This window comes from Meleagris gallopavo, chromosome 1, assembly GCF_905368555.1.
Source record: "Meleagris gallopavo chromosome 1, MGAL_WU_HG_1.1, whole genome shotgun sequence".
Classification (NCBI taxonomy): Eukaryota; Metazoa; Chordata; class Aves; order Galliformes; family Phasianidae; genus Meleagris; species Meleagris gallopavo.
Window position 1 is genome coordinate 190,126,810 of NC_139404.1, and position 23,133 is coordinate 190,149,942.

A 23,133-nucleotide genomic window follows, 5' to 3' on the forward strand; every position below is an offset into this window, starting at 1 on the left:
ATGGGGCACCCATCACCTCTCTGGGTCTTTTGGATCTACCTTTAACCTCTTGAATCAGTCAAGCATCAGATCTATGTAGGTCTTCTGGCTCATCCCTAAGTGGAAACAAACTTCTTGCAGAAAAGAACATTTCTCCATACCATGGCTAAAGAAGTTCTGGAAATTAATAGCACAGATAAATCAAAAGGAGAGGTAGATCGACAGATGAAAGAGTGGTGACAAATCACAGAATCACAGAATCACAGAATTGTAGGGGTTGGAAGGGACCTCTAGAGATCATCGAGACCAACCCCCCTGCCAAAGCAGGTTCCCTACACCAGGTCGCACATGTGTCCAGGCGAGACTTGAATATCTCCAGAGGAGGAGACTCCACAACCTCCCTGGGCAGCCTGTTCCAGTGCTCCGTCACCCTCACCGTGAAGAAGTTCTTACGCACGTTCGTGCGAAACTTCCTATGCTGCAGCTGATGTCCGTTTCCCCTCGTCCTGTCTCCACGTACCACTGAAAAGAGACTGGCCTCACCGCTATGGCCGCCACACCTCAGATATTTATAAACCTGGATCAGGTCCCCTCTCAGTCGTCTTTTCTCAAGGCTAAACAGACCCAGTTCACTTAGCCTTTCTTCATAGGGGAGATGCTCCAGGCCCTTCACCATCTTTGTGGCCCTCCGCTGGACTCTTTCCAAGAGATCCCTGTCTTTTTTGTACTGGGGAGCCCAGAACTGGACACGGTACTCCAGATGAGGCCTTACCAGGGCAGAGTAGAGGGGGAGGATCACCTCTCTCGACCTGCTGGACACGCTCTTCTTAATGCACCCCAGAATGCCATTGGCCTTTTTGGCCACGAGGACACACTGCTGGCTCATGGCCAACCTGTCGTCCACCAGGACGCCCAGGTCCCTCTCTGCAGAGCTCCTCTCCAGCAGCTCATCCCCCAGCCTGTATTGGTGCATGCAATTATTCCTCCTTAGGTGTAAGACCCTACACTTGCTTTTGTTGAACCTCATCCGGTTTCTTACTGCCCAGCTCTCCAGCCTGTCCAGGTCTCGCTGAATGGCAGCACAGCCTTCAGGCATGTCAGCCAATCCTCCCAACTTCGTATCATCAGCAAACTTGCTGAGGGTGGCCACTATCCCCTCATCAAGGTCATTGATGAAGATGTTGAACAAGACCGGACCCAGCACAGACCCCTGGGGGACACCACTGGTCACAGGTCTCCAGCCAGACTCTGCACCACCAACGATGACCCTCTGCGCTCTGCCAGTCAGCCAGTTCTCAACCCACCTCACTGTCCACTCATCTATCCCACACTTCCTCAGCTTTGTTATAAGGTTGTCGTGGGAGACAGTATCAAATGCCTTTCTAAAATCAAGGTAGATTACATCTACTGCTCTTCCCCCATCCACCCAGCATGTGACAGCATCATAGAAGGCCACCAAGTGGGTCGAGCACGGCCTCCCCTTGGTGAACCCATGCTGACTTGGTGAACCCTGTTTAGTCAGGGTATTTGTCATAGCTTATACTCCCAGTTATTTGAACAGGTTGCCCAGCAAGGCTGTAGACGTCCCCTCCCTGGAAGCATTCAGCAGAGGGGTTGGAACTAGGTGATCTTAAAGGTCTCTTCCAACCCAAACCATTCCATGATTCTATGGTTTGCCGCAGAGCCCACTAGCCCTTTCACATGCTAGTGGATTTCAATACATCCTTGCAAATTCAAGTGTTACCACTTTCTAATTATCATCTGCTAATAACAATCGTCTTCTACAAGCAATCTAAAGAAAAATTATAACTCCAGCTTGTCAGAGCATTTGTTTTCATCTGAGTACTCGCCAGTGGTTCTCCTTGAGAAAAATGTGGCAGATAAATTACCAAGGAGCTTGCAATTAAGAGAGATTGCCATGACAAGGCTGAAACAGTTGGAAGATGGTTTCAGAAGGGACAGGACTGGGGGTGGGGATCTCATTCATTTAGCACGGCAAAAACAATGCAAAATGAAGTAATTAATTTGGGACAGATTGCTTCCTTCACTGTGTCCTGCTGAATGTGTAAACAAAATCTCAGTTGTTCACTAAGCATTCTTGAGTTTGACAGAATTAGGAGAAACTGAGCCCTCCACAATCTGTTCCGATTTTGTCAAATAGGAATAAAATGAACATTTCAAGGAAGACCAGAGGCTTATTGAACAAAATGCCATCTCTTAATTTTAACAGAAAAGACACACAAGGAAAGGGGCAACGGCAGACTTACACTGCCCTGCTAACAACCCAGATTCTAATCAGGGACTTTCTAAAGAAGTTGCACCTGAACCCGTGCTTCGATGCCACCAGCAATTTGTTGACAGATCTCCCTGAACACCTATCTTATTCCCCAGAGGACATCTTGTGCTATTAATTTCCAGAATTTGTTTAGCCACAGTATAGAGAAGTGTTCTTTTTTGCAACTTGAACAGTGTTTTCTGTTTTTTCTGCCTTTCCTCATCCATTCCTGTCTTTTAGCTCCTTTCTTGACCACTGCAGAGCACCAAGCTGATCTTTGCAAAAAACTTTTCTCACAAAATCCAAAATCTTTACTCCTCTGAGCTGTTTTTCAGCTTGTCATTGTGTATGGATAGTTAGACTTACTCCTTCCCCTATGAACTCCTCTGTACTTATTGACATTGATTTTCATCTGCCACTTTATCACGCCGTCATTCAGCATCAAGCCTGACAAGAAAGCTTCAAATTTATATTCCTTCAGCACCTATTTTTTTTTTCATTTAAAAGGATTCTCCCCGCCCATTCTTTTCCCCCTAAGTAGAGCTAGAATTGCAATGCAGTCACTTTTAGTGGTTCATTTTTAGAACAGCCTCCCTGTGTTCCAGCAGCTATTTGCAGTGGGACGTTGTGCTGTCACCTGTTCACACTGCAAGGTCCTGACATTTCAAGCAAATGTCATCACGTCACAACTTTCCATCAGCACGACTCACTGGTGTGATGCACGTGGTGCTCCAAGCCTTGGTGTCTTACGGGGTCTCTGGCTATCCAAGAGCAATCATAGAATCATTAAGTAGAACCATTAAGCTTGGAAGACGCTTCTATGATCATCTCATCCAACTGCCCACCTACCACCAATGTTGCCCACTGAACCAACGTGGTTTCCTAATGTGTGTTTCATAACTCGAAGATTGAAATGTGGGTCTGCAACACCACCTGGTTTGTGGCAGCAGATGTTTTCTCTTAGTAACTGTGAGACTGAACGTCAAGCTGTACACTGCAAATCTTCAATTCCCCTTATGTTACTATGGAAACTTGAGAGGAGCCTTCTGTCAAAGCGACCCAAGGCCTTTGGCTTTTCATGTGTAACATGCGAATTACCCATTCTCTGTACCAATAACCAACACTGGAACTGTGCCATAATCAGAAAGGAAACAGAAATTCTTATCAAAAGTTGTGGTCTGACCTCTCCAATCTATTGCAAGGAAACCATGGGATGCTTCTTTCTCTCTGCAAGTCTGAAGACTTGTCTGCGGGAGAGTCAAGCTCTCCTTTGGAGTTAGAATCAATTATAGAATCATAGAATGTGTTGGATTGGAAGGAACTTTAAAGATCATCCAGCTCCAACCCTGTGTTGAGGACTGGTTGCCACTCACCAGATCAGGCTGCCATGGTCCCATCCAACGTGGCCTTGAGCACTCCAGGGCTGGGGGATTAGACTGAATTGTGAGACAACCAGCTGAACTCAGAAAGGGACTGGAGTAGCTGCCATGAGAGGGGGATGTGGAGACAGAAATCAGGCCTTAGACAGATTGAAAACTTTGTTACCCTGCAGAACGTCCTAGGAAATGTAAGGTAATTGAGATTGCCTGGTTTCTGTGAAGGAAGGATAAGCAAAGAAGTGCTCTGTGATAAGAGCTCATGCACCTGCCACGGTCCCCGAACAGGATGATAAGCGGTAACTTTACCATCCCACTTCAGCTTATTCGGGTGTGCAAGCTCTTTGTCTAAGCTGGACTGCAGAATAAAGTTGTGCTGTATCAACTGATCAGAGCTGGCTCCCGAGCCAAGGTGCACACAGGTTGTTATTGCTGTAACTGGTTAATCAGAACAGCCATCGGAGCTCGGCACTGAGCGCTGGGAGCCGCTGTCAGCACATACTGCTGATAAGTTCAATCCAATCCACATGGAACTCGCTAGGAGAGAAAATTCTGCCTCATTTAAAATCACATTATCCAGCCTGCCACCCTTCGCTGCCTTTTGACCTGTCATGCAGAGTAATGGACAGGCGCCCTGAGAGGTGCTGGCTGTGAACCTAGGAAGGGTTCCCAGTTTCCTTGTGCTTAACAAAAGACAATGAAGAGCAACTGAACACTCCTCTGTAAAAGCTGGTCTACCACATTGCTTAAAGTGCTTGATTGTATTGCTGGTTGTCAAACGAACACCACCAAACGTTAAAGAAGTTGCCATACGGTGGGCAAAATAATTAGAGGAGCGATAACCTTTGGCAGCAGATGCCAGTGACAGGTGACATGTGCCAGCAGCCTGGATGGCTTGCTGAGCAGTGTGTCACCTAGGGCACCATGTTGACAGATGTCATGACAGGTAAAGACAACTTCCTTCAAGCCATGGATGCAACTGAATATTGATGCCTATTCCTCCATATCTCCCTGCAGCTTTTGATGAAGTGCTAAGATACAACTGATGCTTTGAGGCATCCTAGCTGTTCAGCTGGAGGGAGGTGTTCAAGGCCAGGCTGGATGAGGCTCTAGGCAACCTGATTTTAGTGGTTGGCAATTCTGCCCACTGCAGGGGGTTCAAACTTGATAGTCTTTTAGGCCCCTTCCAACCCAAACCATTCTCTAACTCTATGATATTGCATAGCAGGAATAAGTGGTCACCATTGCCATGGCTTCTCCTTTAGCTTTAAGGTGTGCAAAAAGTTCTTGCTACTCTTCTTTGAGTGTCTTGTTTCATGGTCCTGCTGAGATTAGTTCTGTCTTGGCATAAGTTAAACACAGGTATTGGAGTGTAGGACTAGAAGCAATCTTTTGGGTCATTTAGTCTTGTCATCCATTATCTCAGAAATCCTGTCATATAATCCCCTCCAAAATTAATGAACTTGATCTTAAAAGAAGCAAGAAGTAATTTTTTTTCCTTATCGCCCTAGAGGCTGTTCTGAAATCTCACTGCTCTGTTGGTCAGATATCCAATCCAGGTCAAAGTGATGCCCTTCAGGCAGGGAGATGCTGCGAAGGACCAAGGAAAATGCAGTTTTTACCTCCCAGCAAAAATACACAGCTCCCATTCAGCTCAGTGGTCTGCAACATTGGTGTTCTGACTCCTAACTGACTTTGACTCAACAGGTTGCTGTTTTATTTGAATTTTTTCTTTTGCCTCAGCTAAATGGAAAAGTTTGTTCTTTTCCTCAAACAATGAGGTTTTCTTGCCATTACTTCCAGGCTAGATTATCTTCTGTGTCATTTCATTTCCTCTGTAGATTTCTGTAGGACCAAATATGATACTTTTTTCCACTTATCATCCACCTCCATGGCTCCCAGCCCATACAATAGTTACAATGCTGGCTGAAGGCCATGATTTTAATTTCCAAAGCAATCAGGGGATTAGTCCCTGCTGCATGAAGGGCAGAAACTTTTAATCTGTGAACTGCTGCATGTGTACTTTGCAGGATACCTCACAGTGGATGAAAGTCTGAGGATAAATGTTTCAAGCAAGGAGATCTGGCTGTAAAACAGCATTTTGGAGAAGCACAAGATCTCATCGCTTCGCAGAAACTTTCTCAAGTCTTTCTATCTTGAACAGATTTTCCATCATATCTATCACCATGATGACAGCCAAAAAAACATCACAGAGAGGACTCATGTCACTAACTTCATCTATCTGCAGACAAATGTTTCCTGTGGAAATTATAGGAACATAAAGTGGGAAAGACCACTAAGTTCATCTAGTCCAGCCATCAACCATCACCACCGTGCCCACTAAACCATGTCCCTTGCTTGAAATATTTGACATATTTGCTGTAGTCTCCTTTTACAGTGAATAGGAAGGAAAAAGTGCTTCTGGAAGGAGTCGTATAATCACTCATGGATATCTGCTTTAGGGCGATATACACTGCACCCTAGAAATAGGTATTTCTCTCTGCTGATTGACAGAGCTCCAGATACTTGCTTGTATGCACAATGCATTGTCAACTTTTTGCCAAGTGATTGCTACTCTGCTAGTGAAAGAAACCAAGCAGAAGGATCCTGATATTCATATATTCATATATTCCAAGCAGAATTTTCAATTGGATAGGAAAGGACGTTTCAGGCTTCTATATTCTTCTACTTTACTGTTCCTTTACATTCTTTGAGTGTCTGGAGATACTCAAATATTATGCCACGCAGCATTCTGCAACTGTGGGATAGATGAGATGAACGACTCTATTAGTATCCATGGAGTTATTTTTAATTTATACTGGCATAAAAGAGAGGTGAATGGGGCCCTTAACTTCTTATTCCTGCTTTAGTCATGAATACTCTCCATGACCTTTTGAAAATTGCTTTATCTCTTATTTTCCTGATACGTAAAATTAAGATGATCACACTCACAGACTGCTATGAGGTCTAATTAGTAAGTGTAAAGCACCATGAAATCCTCTGATGAAAGATGCAGAGTATGGCTAGCCTGGGATAAAGAGGATTAAAGGAGGTTTTCCTAACATAACAAGTACTTGAGAAATGACACCTAAGGGGAAGGGAAATAGCACATATCTGTAGGGAAGGAAACAAGAATCAGCAGTCTGTAACTGTTGTTGACAGATTTCAAATCCAGTGATAGGAGCATGTCAGCAGAGGGGGTTTGAATAGTGATACAAATCACCTAGCCATATTCAGAAACAGGTGAGTTACTGTAGATTGGTGGGATTGTTCCAGTAGAAACCTTTCTACACTTACTCATCTGGCATTTGACCTGATAAGTCTTTTGTAGGTGTTCTCATCACTGTCTCTGATGCATTCACGAGGGCAACATTTTCACATGCATGGCTTAATATTCATATTACAAGCAAGGCATCGTGTTTCTGAACTTACCAGACACATAACTATTAGAAAACCTATTCTTTTTAGGGGTTTGCTGGATGCCATGCCCTCTTCCATGTTTTCTGGGGATTTCTAAATTGCTTTATGTGCCAGTAATGTTTGGAAGTGCCTTCAGTGTAATGGTACTGCTTCAGAGCTTCCAGTATCCAGAACTCATGTGTGTCCAACTCATCCTTTTTGAATGCCAGAAAATATATTGTTCCCAATCAAACTGCAGTCTTACTTTTTCAAGGGTCAGACCAGACACTATCACATTCATCACGTCTTTTCAGGTTGCTGTTCCTTTCTGACTGACTGACTTTTTACTTCCTTAGGCATCACCGTGGACAAGTTTGGACTTATTTACTTTGTAGATGGCACTATGATCAGGCGGATCGATCAGAATGGGATCATCTCAACAGTGCTGGGTTCCAATGACTTGACATCTGCTCGGCCTCTCAGCTGTGACTCTGTCATGGACATTTCTCAGGTAAGGCAACCTTTGGTTTTCTGCCAGATAGAATCCTATGCTTTCACCTTGTCTGCCTGTCAGAGAATTTCCGGAGAGAGAGAGCTTTTAAGACTTCGTTCATAGCTTCCAACCAGCTGTGAGACACAGATTCCTAGGAAAGCAAGTTTCATTAGGCTAATTTCTCAAGGAACTAGTTATTTTAAATTAAAAAAGACAAGGCAACAGTACTCCTTATAGTGGGGATATGCCTTGCTCTGTTATAAGAGCATAACAAGCCATTGTTTTTTACATTACTTCCTCCCATTCTGATTTGGCCCAGAACAATTTTAGGCCTGAATCAAATTAACATCTAGGAAATACTGATCAGAGACTACGGTGCCAAAATTAGCAACAGCAGGAAAACAAGAATCTTGAATTGCATCAGATTGCAAATTGGTTGCAGCTACCATCATGCTGGGCTTTTTAGTCCTGCTGCTTAAAGGTGGAGGGGAAAAGAAGAGAGAAAAAGAAATCTCACTTTGATGATTGCTTTACTTCTGGATAATGCAGAAGAGAAATCTGTTATGGGCCAGCACTCAATTTTGCGGAACACTGGCCAACCTGTCAAATTGTGCCAGTTTAGAGATGCTGTCCTTTGAAACCTTTAAGCCACTGGTGGTTTGTCTGGCTAGAGGAATGTTACCCTCTCTTATGAGAATACAGATCATAGCTGGAGGGCAAAGTACTGTTATTCAGCCACAATAGATGTCAATGGGGTTTCCTTTTTGTAGCTACCTAGATAATTTCCGTGCTCCCATATGGAATCTGTTCTTCTTGTTTTTCCTTCTAATTTGAAAAGATTATTCTTGCTTCTTTGCAACTGTTTCCCACCGTCCGCAATTTATGAACAAGCTGAAATTATGAGTTTAAAAGCTCTGGTGCCTTCTACAGGAGTAAATTTTGATGGTTAAAGGCCATTTTGTAATGTGTTTTTCATCTTGCAGAGATGTTTTTTTTTCTTTATCTGAATTTCAGGGGCGGTTACCAGAAGACCACTGTGGATTCAAGTTTTAAAAATTATTTTTGGGCAAGTTGTGTGGCTTATGTGCCTACTAGTGTCATATTTAAACATTTCTAAGGTGAACTAAAATGTATCATCTAAAGCTGCTTTCTTTTGTTATAAATTGACGGGAGCCATTCTTAGATAAACCTGTACTGGAACAGAGAGATTAACCAGTCATGTTCTAGACAAACATATCAAACGCAAGATTAATGAAGGAAAAATAAACAAATAAAAAAATAATCAACAGAACACAAAATCTTGTCTAAGAATTGCTTTTCATCATTTGCAGTGGCTAGAAGGGTCTTCTCTGTCAGGTCCCTGAGGCTGTCAGGGATGTGAAGGCATGAAATATGTAGCGGTCAATGTAGACAGGGAGTGTTTTTTAAGAATAGTTAAGAACTGTCAGTTAAGAATAAACTGCTCACGATGCTAACTCAAGGTTGCAGAGCTTAAAAACCATTGGAAAGGATGGGGACATGCGTTACTGAAGGGCTATAATCTTTCACTACAAAAAGGGTTAAAATAGGCCAGAAGCTGAGAAAAGAAAGATTTTGTGAACAGAGAATCAAACCAGGCAGAGATTAGCACACTGCTTAGCCACGAAACTGAGCTTCACAAGCCCAGCCATTAGAAGGCATAATGAACTGAACACACTGCAAGTGGTGTTTGTTCTTTTTTTTTTTAAAAAAAAGAAAGTTGACACAGAATTTAAATGTGAATAGAAGCAACAAAAGTAAAGAACGTCTGTGGCAGATATGTTCAGCTACAAGCTTTGGAAGTATGAATCTTTTGTGTGACTCTTGGCCTTTTCTTGCTCCTGGTTTTGAATGAAGTCACAATGAAGAATGGTGCACTAAGCTTGAACCTATTCCTATCTCCTCTTTCCAATAAGATTGCTACCTTATAGACACAAAACACCCCCAACTTAGTCACTTCAGGCAACCAAGAATATACAACAACCAAGGACATGCAACATCGAAGATGAAGGGTGGAAGAAGATTTGCAGCAAACAAAGAGGGACATTTTGGAATGGCGCAGCTTGATGTGTGCCCCTCCCAGAGCTCTCAGTCACAGCATCATGCCACTGAGTACACAATAAAAATAAAAATAAAAATAAAAATAAAAATAAAAATAAAAATAAAAACAAACAGAACTGGGGAGAATGGCACCAAGTGGCCAATATCTCAGTTAACCAACAGATATCAAATCCACCTGCTCCACGTTGGAGTTGCCTGGCTGACTGAAAGTCAGTGCACAACCAGAATAGCTGTTTGTTTGTAACTCATTGAAAATCTATTTAAAAGTCTTCCTGGAGGTGACCAGGAGCATTCTTTAAAGCTGTTCATTTCCAGTTCCCCTTCACATGTCTGCAAATGGAAAATAGTTAAGAAAACATTTAAGCAATTGATTGGCTCCTACACATTAAAAAAGAAAATGCACATCTCCCTGTTCTTGATTTAAAAAAAATAAAAATAAAAATAAGGGGATGGGGGAAAGAGACCCTCAATTCTATTGGACTGACAACTAAAAAAGTAGTCTCACTTAAAAAGAGAGCATCTTGCACAAATAGAACTAGAAACAGAGACCTTCTAGTACTCACTCACTCATGATGTTACCAGCCTGTGTGACTGTGGATTATCAGTATATAACTAGGATGTGTCACTTGAAGCCATTCTTCCATTTTGTTCAAAAAAAAAGAAGAAAGTAAAAAGCACTGTAAAGACACAAGTATTCCATTCTACAAAGCACAATAACCCAAATTTCAAAGCGATTTGCTATTTTGCATTTTTGCAGCACCAAGCACAAAATAGGTGGTTATAACTTGGATGTACACATGCTGACACAGCTGCCAGTTTTCTGTCATTTACTGAGAGGAGATGGACCATTTGTCTGGAGAAATGTTTAGTAAAAGGATCATTGTTTTGTTTGACTGATTGATTTTACGATACTTAGCCAACAAAATTCCCAGTCTCAGGTCTCTCTTCTCTCAGGTCCAAACTCTGTCAATCCAAAGATTGCCATCATATGAAGTAGTAACAGTTCTGCTTATTTTACCCTTTTCTCCCTTTAATCCATGTTGAAGCCTCCTCACTTGAGATTGATCAATTGATCAATCATACGTTGAAAAAAGGTCTCATTCTAACAATTTCCTTGTGCTTTTTTACCATTAAGGTACGTCTCGAATGGCCCACGGATCTGGCGGTTAACCCGATGGATAATTCTCTGTATGTGCTCGACAACAACGTTGTGTTACAGATTTCTGAGAACCACCAAGTGCGCATAGTGGCAGGGAGGCCCATGCACTGCCAGGTCCCAGGGATGGACCACTTTCTCCTTAGCAAGGTGGCAATACATGCCACCCTGGAGTCTGCTACTGCCTTGGCTGTCTCGCATAATGGGGTCCTATATATTGCTGAAACTGATGAGAAAAAGATCAACCGCATCAGGCAGGTTACCACCAATGGAGAGATTTCTCTCGTTGCTGGTGCACCAAGCAGCTGTGACTGCAAGAACGATGCTAACTGTGACTGCTTCTCGGGGGATGATGGCTATGCCAAGGATGCCAAACTGAATGCACCATCCTCCCTCGCAGTGTGTGCAGATGGAGAGTTGTACGTTGCTGATCTTGGAAATATCCGAATACGCTTTATTCGGAAAAACAAACCATTCCTCAACACTCAAAATATGTATGAGTTGTCCTCACCCATAGATCAGGAACTCTACTTGTTTGACACAAGCGGTAAGCACCTATATACTCAGAGCCTTACCACTGGAGATTATCTTTACAATTTTACTTATTCTGGAGATGGAGATATAACCCTGATCACTGACAACAATGGCAACTTAGTCAATATCCGAAGAGATTCCACAGGGATGCCCCTCTGGTTGGTTGTGCCCGATGGCCAAGTCTACTGGGTGACAATTGGTACCAACAGCGCACTCAAGAGTGTAACCACACAGGGTCATGAGGTGGCCATGATGACTTACCATGGCAACTCTGGTCTGCTTGCCACCAAAAGCAATGAAAATGGCTGGACAACTTTTTACGAGTAAGTATGTTTTGAGTACTGTGCAGCTGTCTTCATTCTGCGTTCTCTGATCCCTGTAAAGCTGATAGATTCTTAATTCCCCTGACAGAACTATAATGTCCAGAACAGGGAATATTAGATCACACAGAAACATCCTATTGGCCGTGTGTTAGAATTCGAATAAACTCTGCCTACAAAATCAGCTTCACACAAAGTTTATACTGAATTTTTCTGAATTGCCCAAGGAATTTGGATACCTGGTTCTCCTTAACTGTGGTTGGGACTAGAAATTTAGGCTGCATGCCAGAGAATTTTGCTTGGCTTTGGAAACATTGGAAGAGTGGAAGTTCCATCAGATTCTCTTTCTCTCAGCTTTTCATCTACTTCTATGATCTGTTGTCTTTCTGAATTTGTTTAAAGTTGCTAATGTAAAATGTCTGCCGACGATGACTAATGGCAACTTGCTCAGAAAACAATTCTGTAATTAATGGACTGTTCTGTTTCTATTGTTATAGTTGGCCCTGCTAAGCTTTAAAAAATAGTCTCAGAGCTGCTGAAGACCATCCCTGCCCAATGAATTTTTGATCAGAGAGAAGACAGGTTGAAAAAAAGTAGAAGTGGCAGTGACTTGAAAATTTGTTTTGATTTTGTACTATTATTAGTAATCCTCTGCTTATAAATAGCATGAAGACAATATACTTCTAATGTCAAATAGGAAAACATTAACTCAAATAAGGACAGCTAGAAGGATGGTCTACAAATTCATCCTGCAGTTGAGGAGCCATCCCACACTTGCTTAGTTCCATTTTTATTCTCAAATTCCAGCCTTTTTTAAATGTTCCTCTTAGCGCATAATTTCCCATATGGTTTGAATGGTTACATGGAAGCAGTCAGATACCATAATCATACACTAACTGTAGATCAGTTTGGCTGGAATAGTCAGTTCCCAAGATTACAAGGACAAAAACTAGAAGAAAAAAATTAAAATAAGAGACTCAGAGAAGGAAAGCTGGCTAATCCTACATATTCATGTGTTATACATGCAGTTGCTTTGGCTCTTTCTCTAAAATGTTCCAGGCCCAGTTTTGAGTTTCTCTTCTCCTGCTGTTAAAAGAACTGATGGAAACTCTGTGATGAATCTTTTGAAAGGTTATTTGCATCCCATCAATGTTCTGCTTGCAATTACTACAGCAATATTCCTCAGTGAATCAAAGTTAATACTCTTCCATCTCTTACATTGATTTTGCTTGAGGAAGGCTTTAATGTGTAAAAATGGGATGTTTTTCTTTATAGGGCTGAAAACCTGCTATATTATCAGGATCATCATGCAAAATCAAGACGACATTTTCTTTTTGCAAATAATCCAATAGTTCCTGTGCTTGAAAACAGATGTAGCTGTGGACAGTGAAGCAAACTAAACATTACAGCTAATAATGGTCAAATTTATACTAAAAACATACTCTTTTATTTAAAAGTGTAACTGCAAGTATAAAGGAGATAAAATAAGACAGAAGCTAAAGTCCAGCTTACTCTGTGGATACATTTATAACAGTAATTCATTATTTCTTGCTACCCAACAAAATAGAGCATTTGTGAAAGTCATCATTCTGGTCCTCTTATGCACTTTGGAGGAGTCATAAGAAAGCTTTTTAGAGCTAAATGGAAGACAATATTCTCCAGTGGTTATGCTATGGAAATCTTGACTAGAGCAAGTCAGCATTATGTGATAGCACAGCATCACTGAAAATAGAGGCAGGAATGTGTCTTCAGAGATACCTCATCCAAACCTTTGATCAGTTATCTCTATTTAACTGTTCCTGACAGATTCTGGTGTAACTTCATACAACTACAGGGTAAAAGTCTATATCTGAATTAGTTACCTCAACCTCCCTTTATAGACAGTGGAGAGAAATACTCACTACTGAGGTGAGTTTCGGATGAGCTATATCATGTATAAGCTCAAGGATGTGATGAGGCAGGTAATATGCTGAAAGTTTCTCTCTGTAAATGTAGTCCAGAATGATTAGCTCAGATAGAGATGTTTACGCTGCAGATGTCTACAGCTTGTTCGAATGGACCCTATCAAAGTTATCTAAGTTATTCATAAATGCTGCTAATGATAAGAATGTCTTTACCTATCTTGTTGCTACTGTCAGAAGGCTTTTTATATGCTCAGTTTAAATTTTCCTTGCTTGAATTGGAAACTGCCTCTTTTCATCCTCTCCTCCCCTCTCCTCTCCTTTCTGCAAGGGACTTGTGAAACAGACTAGTCTCCCCCTCTTTCCAACTGTGAAAAGTACGTATTAGAAGCCTTAAAAACATTCTCAGAAAAGGGAGTCAGCAACAGAGAAGCAGAGTGTGGTTGTTTGGGGTGAATTGTCAGGACTTGATTCTATCCAGGTTTTGCATGCATTATCTGGAAAAATGAGAAGATTAGTGAATAAATATGAGATATTTAGATTTATTGATAAAATGAGTTTCACTTAAACATAATATGTTCTTACACAAGAAGGTGCACATCTAACAGACCACATCTAAAGAATGGGGCCGAGCACTGACTCTCAGAGGTTGTAGTGATCAAATCATCCAACCATTTGGTATGATCTCTCAGCATAATTCCATGGCAAATTTGTCTAACTTGTTGCTTGGATGGACAAGTAAAATGAGTATGTTTACTCATTGCAGCCTATGTGTCACGAATAAAAGGGAGCTGATTTTCTCACTGCATAGCATTGATGAGACTAATGCTGTCAGTTCCGGTGTTTTCAGTTTATGAAGGATGAGGAAAATTGAACAGTGTGCAGAAAAATGTACAAAAATGCATTCATGAAGAGAAAATGCTTTATTCTGAAGAACTAGAACAGCTGGATCTGTTTATCTTATCACGATGAAAAGTGGGAATTGTGAAGATCACAGCATGTCAGCACAAAGCTCACCTACAGAACAACTCTCAGTCTAGCAGAGAAAGACAGGAGAAGGGCAAGGGACTAGAAACCAAACGCAGACTTGAAAGTTGACAGGATGGTGTAATTTTTTAAGGCTGAGATTAGCTTAGTGGTAGAGCAACCAACTGTGAGTAGCAGTAGATTCTCCATTTCTTGGTATCTTAAATCATGACTCTGGGTGCCTTCCTTATTCTCACCAGATAGAAGATATGCATGAGTCAAACTCAAACTGCAGGCATGGCAGACTGAAATGTAAGTTCATTGATACCCAAGAAGTCAAAGAAGATGATGTAGAACAAATTGATGTTTGAAAGGTTCGAACTTCAGGTTATTTGTCTCCAAACATGGGGAAATGTGGAATTTTAAGCAATTTAGAGAAATCCTGTGATCCTGAGTGACTGGAAGGTGCTCTGAGTTTTTTTCCAGCTTAGCTAAGGGGGAAGGTGAAACTTACATTTCCATTTTGCTTGTGGCCAAGGAAATAAAGACATCAAATCTGACTCTGAGGAAAAGCTTGATGGTTCTCTCTGCAGATAATGGTTGTTTATAGCCCCAGATGTGATGGACACCACTGCTTTAAAAGTTAAGAGTAACCATAAATTCAGCTGGCAAGTTTACATTGCACCAGTGGCCACATGAAGAACACCCTTGTAAGATTTACCTTTACCATTCTGTCTATGGAGGGTCATAAACCAGACACTACCACAGAAGAGCAGTGGTGTTGCAAGAGTGACAACACTACATATGTATACATCCAGCATCCCTCGTTCTCTTTGGGTTGGTGCTCTCAGCAAGGCATTTCTCAATTTTTATTGTACAGCTGCGAAGACCTTTGATATACGGGCATGTTGGTGTGACTCTAGAGAGAAGAGAAGGAGGAGGAATGTGTTGTCCTACTATTGGAAGCTTACATCAAAGGCACAGCAGGGAATCCAGCCCCTCCAAGGGCTCAGATTGGCACATTAGCCCTTCATTTCAGCAGGAGAAGGGGATCTGATCACAGCACCCGCAGCTCTTTCATGCACACTTCCTTCACCAATGCTTTTTGTAACAATCCTGCTTTATTGGGTTTAGCACTAAAGTTCAGTATTTAATGGCATGCAGTTTCTCCTTCCTTTGGGAATGAAACTTAATTCCCTCCAGTAATTAACCTGTCCCCAAAGGCCTATTTAGGACTTCTTTGAGGGTTTTTAGTACTACATAGACCTTGACATTCACCATCAATTAATGCCCTACGAATCAGTTTATCCAGTAGCTGGATTAAAGACTTGCCTTCCCATTCAGCCTGTAACATCGTAATCAGTGGCAGAGGAAGTGGGTCTGGAAACTCTGCCAAGTTAACAGCTTCTTGTTGTTCAGCTCAAGTCGAAGACATCGGATGCTGTGTGAATACTTTGGTTGTTGCTGCTTTTCACTTGACATGAAAAAATCACTACCAGCCTTCACATAGCTTGTTAGCAGTTGCTGTTTATCCCTACTGCAGAATCCAGATTTTGTTTTTTTTTTTTACTGTATTTGTTTAAGTCAAGAATATGGCACTTATCTTGATTAGCTCATTGAGATGGTATCAGTGTACATTAATTCAATTTCCTTCTAAGCCAAAGTCAAACCTTTTCTGCATTATTTAACCCAGATGAGGCGCTTTCACATAGGTTCTTTGTGTGCCCATTTAGTTCTGACTGTCACCTCCTTCAACACAGAGTTAAATACATACACATCACTGCAGTCAAGCCGAGAAATTCAAAGCCTTCTCATGAACTTCTCAAGAAGTGTCTCAGAGTTGACAGGAGAGCAGTGGGTAATGTGGTACCAGACCTTTTAGCAGGAGGTAAGGGAAGCTTTGACCCATAACACTGAACTCTGTTTAATAGAGAAAGAGCTTGGATGGCTTCCTGGTATCCCCAGGACTCATCAGAGGTCCCACCTGACACCAGCAGCAGTTGGTGCTCCATACTCCGGTCTAAGTGACTGGGGAACTAGAAGTCATCATGAAATTGTAGAATCATAGAATGACTTGGGTTGGAAGGGACCTCAGAGATCATCCAATTCCACGTACTGGATCAGGTTGCCCAAAGTCCCATCCATCCTGGACATGAGCACCTCCAGGGATGGGGCACCCACAGCTCTCTGGGCAGCAGTGCCAGGGCCTCAGCATACTGAGAGTATGAGAGTAAAGAATTTCCTCCTAAAATCTAATCTAAATCTCTCCTCTTTTAGTTTAAAGTCATTATCCTTTGTCCTATCGCTATCCGCCCATCTAAAAAGTTGGTCCCTTCCTGTTTGTAAGCTCCTTTGAAGTATTGGAAGGCTGCACTGAGGTCTTTCCACAGCCTTCTCTTCTCCAGGCTGAACAAGCCCAGCTCCCTCAGCCTTTATTCGTTGGAGAGGTTTTCCAGCCCTCTTAATGTCTTTGTGACTTTCTTCTGGACCTGCTCCAACAGCTCCATGCCTTTCTTGTGCTGAGGGATCGTAGTCAGCATTTACCCAGCAGTGAGATACAGAGTCAGTCTGCATCATAGTTGGCACAAAGGTTGTGCAGTCAAAGCCAGAGATAAATAACACTCATTACCTTTAGAGGAGCAGCCACCTCTTGACTTTGTGAAACCTAACTTGCTGCATTAATAACATCCCTTTATTACCAGCTGATATCTCAGGTCACGCACTGAGTTCTATGGTATTTCGTGGCATCCTTGGTTTAGAGTAGTGCAAGTGAGTGCAGCAGACTGAAGCATAAGAAACATAATCCCATTTGGCTTTTGTTCTCTATCCTTTTCTGTCACTTTTAGCAAGATTACTTTTCTCCACATTTTCTCCATGATAATATCATTCGCTCATCATCACCATTCCTCTGCTGCAGTTACCGTGAAACTTCAGTATGTTCCAAGATAGAACAGCACTTCCCCCATCCTCTTGCTAAGTTGTGAGGTCATGTTTTGAGCCCAGAATGTATGCCTGGTGTCCAAGTTTAGCAGAAATCAAGGTGATTATGACTGTTATAAAAATAGTTGGAAAGAGAGACCTTACTTGCCTCCTTTGGGCAGTCAGAAGTTCTGTGTGTCATTAGGAAGAGGACTTGCCTTCATACATATTTGAGTAGTATGGGTTTGTCTATTATGGATTTATTTTTAATGTTGTGTTTAATGTTGTTTGAAAAATTGGGAAGAGACAACTTGTTCAGAGGCAGTGGGTGCACGTCTGTATAATCGCACATAAAATATAGTTTGCAAAGTACATTAGGACACTTTGGCTCTAAATGCAATATTATTGCAGTGATTTTTTTTCCAATCTATTTGACTAGTAGTTTTAAAAGGCCGATGAAATGTGAAAAAGCGAAAATGAGGAAACTCAGGGACTCAGGCAAGGAATTGATTTTTGAATAGATGGTACTTAGGATGCTCTCCTTAATTCCCAAGGCCCAGGTCTCTACACAATGGTAATGTGATAAATGAAAGCTCTGAATGTTTACAAGCTAACAATTAGGCCTCATAAGCACCAAATGCCATTTTAATTCTGTGCATTGAACCTTAGCTAAATACGATTCCAATTGGGAATGGATGGCAACAGCTTCCGTTGCTGGCCTAATAATCGTCACTGTAATTGCAAATGCCAGGGCTCTGCAGCAGGTTTGAATGGGAGGCAGCAGCTGCGTTAGCAGGTGATGGATTCATTGCTGGGATTGTGCACACTGCTACCCTTCAGCATCTCCTTAATTCTGGGGCTTTCAGAGCATTTGGAGAACACAAAAGTCTTAGGAAACCAGCCCACCCCTAAATCCCGAGGCTGTGGAAACACGGCCTATGGAGCTTAGCTGTGGAATGAGCTGACGGGAGGAGATTTATCTTACCACAAACACCAGGTGCACCTACAGCTACATAAGGGACAGTCACTTGGCCTTCCTCTCCAATCGAGGATGAGTTCTGTGAGTGTCTTTGTAGCGCTGAAAGCAGAGATGGGAGGAACAAATGTAGCTATGTCACTCATTCCCCATCACAAGAAGGATGTGGAGCTGTTGTAGTGGGTCCAGAGGAGGCCACAAAGATACTCAGAGGGCTGGAGCACCTCTCCTGTAAAGAAAGGTTGAGGGAATTGGGCCTGTCTAGCTTGGCAAAGTGAAGGCTTCAGGAAGACCTCAGTGTAGCTTTCCAGTACTGGAAGGGAACTTACAGACAGGAAGGGGACTGACTCTTTACATGGTCTGATAGCATTAGAACAAGAGGGTTGGGGGGTGTTTTAAGCTAAAACAGGAGATTTAGATTTAGATTAGATATTAGGAGGAAATTCTTTACTCAGAAGGCAGTGAGGCCCTGGCACTGCTGCTCAGAGAGCTGTGGGTGCCCCATCTCTGGAGGTGCTCCAGGCCAGGTTAGACGGGCCTTGGGCAGCCTGAGCTGGTGGGGAGCAACCAGCCCATGGCAGGGGGTGGAACTAAATGATCTTTAAGGACCCCTCCAGCCCAAGCCATTCTATGATTCTATGATTTAATGTGTTAAGCACTTCCTTTCACACTGCCACCGCAGCACTCAAAGCAGCTTTAGTCTGGGCATGTGCGTTTTACACTTCATTTGCCACTAATTAAAAAGCAATAATTAAAACTGCAGCAGCTCAGTTGTGCTGCCTTCTTGCATTTCTCCCTCTGTAAGGCATGACCTCTTTGCAGCCCCAAAGCAAGCACTTGGAAGGTCCCTGGACAGAGGTGCAGCAGCTCGTGCAAATACAGCAAGCACAGATGGTCCAGGTTACTTCTGACAGAGGCTAATGTGGTGACTAAGGAGGTGCCAAAAGCCTAATGCACATTTGCAGACATCTTAAACTGACTCCAGCACATCAGCACAAGCTGCTCTGGTCCTAAATGAGCCTTGCTTCTCAGAACACAAAGTCCGAATTGGAAACTCTTGCCCTTGATGAAGCTCTCTGCCATTGTGTGACTTCTGTCATGCAATCAAGACAATTTAATTATGCTTATTGTATGGACTCATTTTATCTTTAAAAGAAAAATGCACGGACAGAAATTTAGTCACCATCATATTCTTCCATGCTCTTTTTTTTATACTGCTGTAACCCAGTTTGCACAGGCAGAGTTTTTTGGCCTCTTTGCCCATTACCAGTGTGAAACAGCAGAAAAATGCCATTTAGTGAGATAAGAGATGAGAGGCTGCAAACAGAGATGTGCAGGTAGAGTGACTGAAACCCAGGGTGCTGGGGAAGCCACATATGTGGGTGGAGAAATGCTGAGAATTGTAGAATCAATAGAAGGTTGGAAAAGACCTCTAAGATCATCAAATCCAACCCCAGCCCATCCCGCCATGCCCACTGACCACATCCCTCAATGCCACATCTCCACAGTTCTTGAACACCTGCAGGGATGGTGGCACCACCATCTCCCTGGGCAGCCTGTGCCAATGCATTACCACTATTTCTGATAAAAAAACCTTCCTAATGTCCAAACTGAACCTCCCTTGGGGCAACTTTAAGGCTATTACCTCTTGTTCTATTACTAGTTACCTGGGAGAAGAAGCCTACCCAGATGTCTGGGAACACAGTACAGGGAGCCCAGGGTTGCTGGGAGTAAGTAGGGCTTGCATGGAATATAGGTTTTGTGCTGAGTGTCATTCAATTAGGATAAATCATATGACTCATAGGACACTAACTCAGCACTCAAATGCAACAGCAGCCACGTGTCCCTCACACGAACTCCTTGCCCCCATCCTGGCTTTGTCACCCCATTGACTCCAGTGCAGCATGCCTTGTTTTGTGCCAGTATTTTTAAGGGTGAGGCATGTTCAGTTCCACACTCAGTTGATTTTTAAGCAATACAGAGCAGGATTCTTCCCTTACAGTTCCAAGCACCATCAAGTCAGAGATGCTCAATTCAGATCCCATCTTCCTTAAATATCAGAGATTTGAGATCTAAGTCCATCCTTACAGTTCAGACTGTGTTTTATATAGAAAGCCATAGATGTCACAGTGGGAAGAATTTGGGGTGTTATGTAACACGCTTTTAGTGATAACTGTTCTCTCTGCTCAAGGAAAGGACTAAAATGTGTCCCTCGTGTCCTGTCTCAGCAGATGTGATAAAGATGTCTTCTGTGATGCTTTTAGTTCTTACTTACATACTCTTTTAGTTGGAGATGTGTGGATGACTGTGCAGAAAGCACTGACAAAATGCATCCCATCTCATTGCAAACAGGAGAGCTGCAGACAGAGAGCAGAGCACTGGGAACTGAGAGAGCATTAGCTCTCACTCTTGCAAGGAGATTTGGTTTACATCCAACACATGCACTCCTGGCCATTTGGAAAGGCTTTTGTTGGTCCCTGCCAGCCTCCTGCAGTGCAGTCCTGAATTTATCCCTTCTCTGTTTTTTTTCCCCCTTCTTTTCCACTTCACTAGTAGCTGGTTTGTCTCCAAGGTCATGAAAGGAAAGGGCAAGACTGCTCCTTCCTTCGTGCTCGGATAATCCCATGAATGATGGGCTGACACTGGATGGCCAAATTCTTTTTTCTACCTTTGTAACTCCCCTTCTGCCCAGTGGGCAAGAAAACTTTCACGTCCCAGTGTCTCAAGCTCCAAGAGGGAGAGGTAGACTTGCAATGAGCTCACCTATTTAATCACTCTGCTAAATATTAAACTTGGACAGAAATTTGCTTTTCTGCCAGTCCTTCCTCACACAAAGCCATTGCCAGCATATTGTCAAAAGCAAATAGCACTGGACAGATACGGACAAAAAGGGAATGGAAGAGACAAGCAGCACAGTGGCTGCTTCTGGGCCTCCAATAAGTTGCAGTTCAGGAGTACTTTTTTGTTATTAGATGGGATCCGTTGACTTTTTCCCCTGCTTAGAGTAGTCCTGAAGAAGAGGATGAAGAGTTCCTCAACAATCAGACCAAAAGGGCTGATCAGCCACAGCCAGACCCTCTCTGACACATTTCTCTCCCTCTTCCTACAAGAGCTGGTCAGTGGGGTTTCCTGTGCTCCATCTGCTCTTCTGCTTGGAGCAACCATTGGCCTGGAAATCTTTCTCCAGTTTCTGACCTCAATCTCCGCTGTTTTGTTACCTTTTGTCACACCCTCATTAGATGAACAATTAATTATAATCCCATTCAGAATAACCAAGTTTAGGATGGCACGTTCCTACTTTGTTTCCTCTGGTGTAAAGCAGCTTATTTGTTTTGGCTTTGCCTCTCCAGTCTCAGCTTGTTTTTGTTACCATACCATTTGTGTTACTTCATCACTTTGAAGAATGGTGCCCTGAGCTGAGATCCATCAGAGGCTCACTGCAGTATATTGCAGAATGGTCAACTGCTAGGTGGTCAATTGCTCAGCCACCATTTGATTTGTATCCCCACATAATGTGTTTTCTTGCAGGTAGGACCTTAAAAAGTCCAATTTTTACCAATGATTACTTTTGCTAAATTTTTTCTCCTATTTTCCCTTGACTATTTAAATACACTTTGTCTGAAGGTCCACCTTTTCAGAAGGTCCAACAGTTCTCCATGGAGAAGCCAATGGAGCTTCCCACTGCTCTCTAACCTACAGCAGCCTCCCTCCAGAAGCCCCATGGCAGCCCCGTGCCCTGAGCTCAGCTCAGTGTGGCATGTTTGCTCCATCTATTCAGGATACTTCTAGGCACTGCTTTCTGCTGCTTATTTTCATTGAAAAATATGCTGTAGTACCTGTGTGCATGTGGATTATTTCCTCTGGGTCCTAGCAGCCAGGTGCCCACATCACAGAAACCTTCCCAGATGGTAGTTATGTTTGACTCTCTCATTGGAAAAGCCAAGGACTCAGTAGGGGTGAAAAATGGAACTGCTTTTTTGCACATTTAAATCAGTCCTTCCAGATGGTCCTAGGAGCATTAAATCGTAGATCCAGGGGTCTCAGCTGTGCCCAGGGTCCTATACCATAGTCACAAAGGACAGCTCTTTAGCTGATGCAGCCAATCTGCTACCTTAACATAATCTTTTAAAATAGGACAGCAAAAAATAAAATAAAATAAAATTGCTGAAGAGCTCAGGGCACCACCAGACGAAGTAGTTGGTGTTCTTCAGAAACCCCTAGTTCTGCTAGACAGGATGCACATACCAGAGCTTTTCTATAAATCGCAGCATGGTGAATGGGAAATAAAGTTTTCTGACAAATACAAGAAGTGTAGTACAGGTGATAAATATCAGATATTGCTAAAAAAGAGGTAACTACTTGTTTAGTCATTTTCTGTTCTGTGCTTCATTTTTCTCCAGCGAAAAGCTGTAATTTTCTTTTCATGAAGCCAAAAAATTAAGGTAGTCTTGACAGACAGCAGGTTTTTGTCCAGGTGAAGACTTCAAGACTTTGTCTATGCTTTGTAAGATGATTCCTGCATCCCTCTGCTGTGCCGCTGACTTCCCTCCATCCTCCCTTTCAGGTACGACAGCTTCGGCCGCCTGACCAACGTCACTTTCCCCACTGGCCAAGTGAGCAGCTTCCGCAGTGACACTGACAGCTCTGTGCACGTCCAGGTGGAAACCTCCAGCAAGGATGATGTTACAATAACAACCAATTTGTCGGCGTCGGGAGCCTTCTACACCCTGCTCCAAGGTGAGTCAGGCCTCTTGGTCTCC

At 42.7% G+C, this 23,133-nt stretch overlaps 1 protein-coding gene across 8 annotated transcripts in view; it reads left to right on the plus strand.

The window, feature by feature from the left end:
* Positions 1–23,133, plus strand: part of TENM4 (teneurin transmembrane protein 4) — a 594,920-nt gene that overhangs the window by 537,824 nt on the left and 33,963 nt on the right. For all 8 annotated transcript variants that reach the window (XM_085216460.1, XM_085216463.1, XM_085216464.1 and 5 more), the window contains 3 exons: positions 7,386–7,540; positions 10,737–11,614; positions 22,938–23,110. In XM_085216460.1, the coding sequence (XP_085072586.1) occupies positions 7,386–7,540; positions 10,737–11,614; positions 22,938–23,110 (1,206 nt within the window). The remainder of the gene's footprint in view (positions 1–7,385; positions 7,541–10,736; positions 11,615–22,937; positions 23,111–23,133) is intronic.